General features: G+C 50.7%; 1 protein-coding gene across 1 annotated transcript; it reads left to right on the forward strand.

Annotated features, from left to right (window-relative positions):
- The first annotated feature begins 1529 nt into the window (after positions 1 to 1529).
- Positions 1530 to 4705, forward strand: LOC124682815 (probable xyloglucan glycosyltransferase 3). The gene is made up of 5 exons (XM_047217424.1): positions 1530 to 2366; positions 2438 to 2746; positions 3410 to 3700; positions 3787 to 3900; positions 3989 to 4705. Exons 1-5 carry the CDS (start codon positions 1530 to 1532, stop codon positions 4703 to 4705), a joined length of 2268 nt encoding a protein of 755 aa, XP_047073380.1.
- Positions 4706 to 5497: the final 792 nt, after the last annotated feature.

The following is a 5497-nucleotide window of genomic DNA, read 5'->3' on the forward strand; positions in this document are numbered from 1 at the left end:
AAGTGGTTTCCAACTTCTGACATTAACACCCACGATAGTGTCCTTCTCCCTTTTTCCCTCCTTCGCAAAATTAACATTTTTTTGAGGGAGACTTTGTGTTCTTGTTAGTCTTGATCGAAATTAACATTTTTTCTTGTTAGTCTTCTTGTTGTACTTGAGAATGAATGAACTCAAGGAAAGACTATGGCCCTTCTGCTACGTGTCCTTGATCAAGGGGTTGACCGCATGCTATGTCCCAGAGGGTGATCTATTATTCGATCATTTCCTGTTTATATTGCCTAATTTTGTTAGTGACCCTATTGGAGACAGGATCCAAATTTAACTCTAGCACAACGTGAGCTCGGCAGTCGTAAGCCTGACCCAAGCCCGATCGAGTCCAGCTCGCCGACAAAAGGATCCCAAGTAGAACACATGACACCGACAAATTCCAATGAAGCTTCTTATGAGTATATTAAACAGAAATTAGCTGTCTCTTAACGGCTAAATTCACACTATAGACGGGCATAGAGCTTAGTAGCAGCCTAGCAGGGTACAAGTATGGCAATACTATACTGGTGTGTACACATGCTCAACAGGCTCCAGATTCCGAATTCATTTAAAGACCCCACATGGCATGGACTCGATCGAGGCACACGGTGCTGGCCAGATTCCCCAATTCCTCCAAGTTTTTAAGTCAAAACACTACACTTGAAATTATTGCCCAAATCAGGTCAACTTGAAGCTACTACGTGATACGTGCTATTGCAAGTACTACGTTCGAAACCAAAAACAAAAAAGTAGCTGTTGCTGGCTAAATTAGTGCAGCATCTTCAACTTGGCTATAAAACCCTTCTAGTGTGCTACATGAAGCCTCACTCTGGAGTCTAGAGTCTGGAGCTTGTGGTACACAGCAGTAGCAGTTGGTTGGTTACACTCTACTCACTACTACAACTCCACTGTATCTCTACTATCCTGCTCAACCAGCTAGCCACTGAAGTGAGCTGATCTAGACACCAGAGTGTGAGTGCCATTGTGTTTGCGTGTGTGCATTGTCTCCTCCAAGGCAGCCAACCTTCCTTGGATCTGAAGCTCAGTCACCATTTGTTTTCTCATCAGGTTGTTTCAAGGTAACTTGTTCATCGATCTGGGGATAGCAGCTTTATTTTTTCTGAAAGATGTGTCTTTGATTGCATTCTTGCGATTTATTCATACTTATTAGAGAATAAACGTAGTTTGTTCATATATCTATATAGGTGAGTGATAAGTTGATCATTCTGAGAGGTAAGAATCTAAGGGACAGACACAGCAGCAGAATCACATCAGTAGCACAAGATCTCGAAGGGCCAAGAGCGAAGCGGTGGGTTTAAGCAACCTCACATGCTGAGTTGCTGGAACCGAGCATAACAGCTGCGCTTCCAAAAACCCATCATCGCTGAGCTAGGCTTCTTGGTCTGTTCGAGAAACAAGGCGCTGTTGCCCAGGCGAGCTTGCGCTGAGCAGATCGATCGAGCAACGGTTTGCTCAAGTGATCTGAATAAGCAGCAGCAGCAATGGCGCCTCCGAGCACGTACGTGTCATCGGAGTCTTCGTGGTGGGGCGGCAAGGAGGAGCACGGCACGCCGGTGGTGGTGAAGATGGACAACCCCTACTCCCTGGTGGAGATCGACGGCCCCGGCATGGACAGCGCCGAGAAGGCTCGACGCAAGAACGCCAAGCAGTTCAAGTGGGTGCTCCTCCTGCGCGCGCACCGCGCCGTCGGGTGCGTGGCCTGGATCGCCGGAGGGTTCTGGGGCCTGATGGGCGCCGTGAACCGCCGCGTGCGACGGAGCCGCGACGCCGACGCGGAGCCCGACGCCGAGGCCTCGGGCCGCGGCCGCCACATGCTCCGCTTCCTCCGCGCGTTCCTGCTGCTCTCCCTCGCCATGCTCGCCTTCGAGACGGTGGCCTACCTGAAAGGGTGGCACTTCCCGCGGAACCTGCCGGAGGAGTACCTCCGCCAGCTCCCCGAGCACGTCCTGCTGAACCTTCCCGAGCACCTCCGGCACCTGCCGGAGAACCTCCGCATGCCGGAGAGGAAGGAGATCCAGGGGTTGCTCCACGGCGCGTACGTGGCGTGGCTCGACTTCCGCATCGACTACATCGCGTGGGCCATCCAGAAGCTCTCGGGCTTCTGCATCGTCCTCTTCATGGTGCAGTCTGTGGACCGCATCGTCCTGTGCCTCGGCTGCTTCTGGATCAAGATCCGCGGCCTCAAGCCGCGCCTCCCGGCCGCCTCCACCAAGGCCCTCAGCAAGAACGCCGACGACCTCGAGGACGGCGACGCCGATGACCTCGACGCCTACTACCCCATGGTCCTCGTCCAGATGCCAATGTGCAACGAAAAAGAGGTCAGTGTTCTTAACGTACGTGACATTTTCCATGGACTATAGATCAGAGCTTGACATGCATGCACGTATAGGTGTACGAGACGTCGATCTCGCACGTGTGTCAGATCGACTGGCCACGGGATCGGATGCTGATCCAGGTGCTGGACGACTCGGACGACGTGACGTGCCAGATGCTGATCAAGGCGGAAGTCACCAAGTGGAGCCAGAAGGGGGTGAACATCATCTACCGCCATCGACTGTCGCGCACCGGGTACAAGGCCGGAAACCTCAAGTCCGCCATGGCCTGCGAGTACGTCAAGGACTATGAGTTCGTCGCCCTCTTTGACGCTGACTTCCAGCCCAACCCGGACTTCCTCAAGCTCACTGTCCCACACTTCAAGGTACTATACATTACTCAGTCATGTCGATCAATCGGCTCCATCTTAATTTTCCCGGCCGTAAAATTATACTACTCTGCAAGTTTCAAATCTCAATGGATGGTGCAAGCTAGCTAGGCACTAGTTAGTAGTTACTCATAGTCAAGCACTATATATAATATAAGCTGGATAGTGTTGAAGTTCGAGTAGAAATATTCGAATGCACCTCTCCCTATAAATTAGCTCGAGATTGATATACAAATGATCAAGATTAACTCGGTACATGAGCCTAGTAAAAGCCCAAGATCTGTAATCTACTTGTTTAGTGCATTTGTCAACAGCAACAACAAAAACAAGTATGCGTACGCATGACTGTGTAAAAATGTACGCATACAGTAACAGTACGGAAACAAGTATGCGTGCATGATGTGTTGTCGTGTGTGGAGTACTCAGATTTATCCATGGAGTGTTGAGTAAAGCGTTCTTGTAGCCAGTTAGTGAAGACTGAATAATACAGGCTTTTTTTCTGCGTACTGTTAGCAAAGATAATTTTTTAAAACTTGTTTGTGAAGAAGTTGGTATATGAATCCAAATGTTATAGCTAGCAAAGGTAGATTGGCTTATATACCCTAAAAAAAAGAGGTAGATTGGCTTTGGGTTGACACTTTGATCTATATTTTTGCGTAGGGAAACCCGGAGCTTGCGCTGGTGCAGGCGCGTTGGATCTTCGTGAACAAGGACGAGAACCTGCTGACCCGGCTGCAGAACATCAACCTGTGCTTCCACTTCGAGGTCGAGCAGCAGGTCAACGGCGTCTACCTCAACTTCTTCGGCTTCAATGGCACCGCCGGCGTCTGGCGCATCGAGGCCCTCGAGGACTCCGGCGGTTGGATGGACCGCACCACCGTCGAAGACATGGATATCGCCGTGCGCGCTCACCTCCAAGGATGGAAGTTCATCTACCTCAACGACGTCAAGGTACCGGCCGCATCTTCAGTCAAAGCTACAGCTATAGCTCTCAAGAAGAGATGATTACTTAATGTTGCATCTGTGTACGTACGTAGGTGCTCTGCGAGCTGCCGGAGTCGTACACGGCTTACCGGAAGCAGCAGCACCGGTGGCACTCCGGCCCAATGCAGCTCTTCCGCGTCTGCCTCCCGGCCATCTTCAAGTCCAAGGTGATTTAATTAATTATTAATAGTAGAAGGTCATCTCCATTAATTGCCATCCTGACTTCTGACACCATGCATGCATCTTCAACTGTAGATCCCGTTCTGGAAGAAGGCGAATCTGGTGATGCTCTTCTTCCTTCTGAGGAAGATGATCCTGCCCTTCTACTCCTTCACGCTCTTCTGCGTGATCCTGCCGCTCACCATGTTCGTGCCGGAGGCGCAGCTTCCCGTGTGGGTGATCTGCTACGTGCCCATGATCATGTCGGTGCTCAACATCCTGCCGGCGCCCAAGTCCGTGCCCTTCATCATCCCGTACCTCCTCTTCGAGAACACCATGTCCGTCACCAAGTTCAACGCCATGGTGTCTGGGCTGTTCCAGATGGGGAGCTCCTACGAGTGGGTTGTCACCAAGAAGGCCGGCAGGACCTCGTCGGAGTCCGACATGTTCGCGCTGGCGGAGGAGGCCGACACCCTCGCCAGGCCAGCTGGCGCCAAGCTCGTCCGCGGAGTGTCCGAAGGCGGGCTCGAGGCGTGGGCCAAGATGCACGAGCACGACAAGAAGGACCTGCAGCTGCAGCAGGCCGACGCGCAGGAGGAGGAGGCCAAGTCACCGCCGGCCAAGAAGATCAGCAAGCAGCCCAAGGCGCCGAACCGGATCTTCAAGAAGGAGCTGGCACTGGCCTCCCTCCTACTCATCGCCGCCACGCGCAGCCTGCTCTCGGCTCAGGGGCTGCACTTCTACTTCCTGCTCTTCCAGGGCGTCACGTTCCTCGCCGTCGGCCTCGACCTCATCGGCGAGCAGGTCAGCTAGTGGCCTGGACAAATAAAGCTAGTAGTGATCACGAGTGCACGGCGACGTCCGTCCAGGCCACATATGCATGGCGCAATTCGTGGCTATGCATATATCCGATCGAACCGGCCGGCCACAAGGATTTTTAGCATTTTTCTCTCAATTTTTTTACGCTGTTGAATTTTTTTTTGTTCAGAGATCAAAGAGTCTATGTTACATGAACTTTGCTTGTGTTGTTCTAGCTAGCTAGCTAGTGCTCTGTTGCTAGGGGAAGCATGCAGGTTGTTAATTAATTTCCACAAAGTACTATATACTCGGAGCCTTCTTGTGTTCCACAATCTGATCAGCAGATACTACATATGATCAATGAATTGGTAAATCAGTCTTGTATTATGCTTACAAATGTTCGTCGTTTCCATGTTCCGTCGCCAAAAAAATCAGGCAAACCGCAAACACACGCACTCTTTGTTTTCTCTTAATCCCACGGTGTTGCATATTATATTATACCCTATATAAAAGCTGAACAAATTAGCACTCCCTTAACCATGCCAAGTAATCATTTTGGCACTGTAGATGGTTAAATTTGTAGGGTACGTCCACATATCTTTTCCGTTCTTTCTTTTTTCTTTGACATTTTAATCGGATCTCACCGGCTGCTCGCCGGTCAGTTTCTCTTCTTCCTGTTCTTTTGGGGTCTCTTATCATGTTCAGTTTCCAGTCTCCTGGTTTACATGTAACAAATCCTAGTGGATGGGCCCCACCTTCAACGCTTAATCTGCCGCTTTGACCAAACAAAAGGAAAGCAGTAAAAAT

This window comes from Lolium rigidum, chromosome 1 (assembly GCF_022539505.1).
Source record: "Lolium rigidum isolate FL_2022 chromosome 1, APGP_CSIRO_Lrig_0.1, whole genome shotgun sequence".
In the NCBI taxonomy this organism is placed as follows: Eukaryota; Viridiplantae; Streptophyta; class Magnoliopsida; order Poales; family Poaceae; genus Lolium; species Lolium rigidum.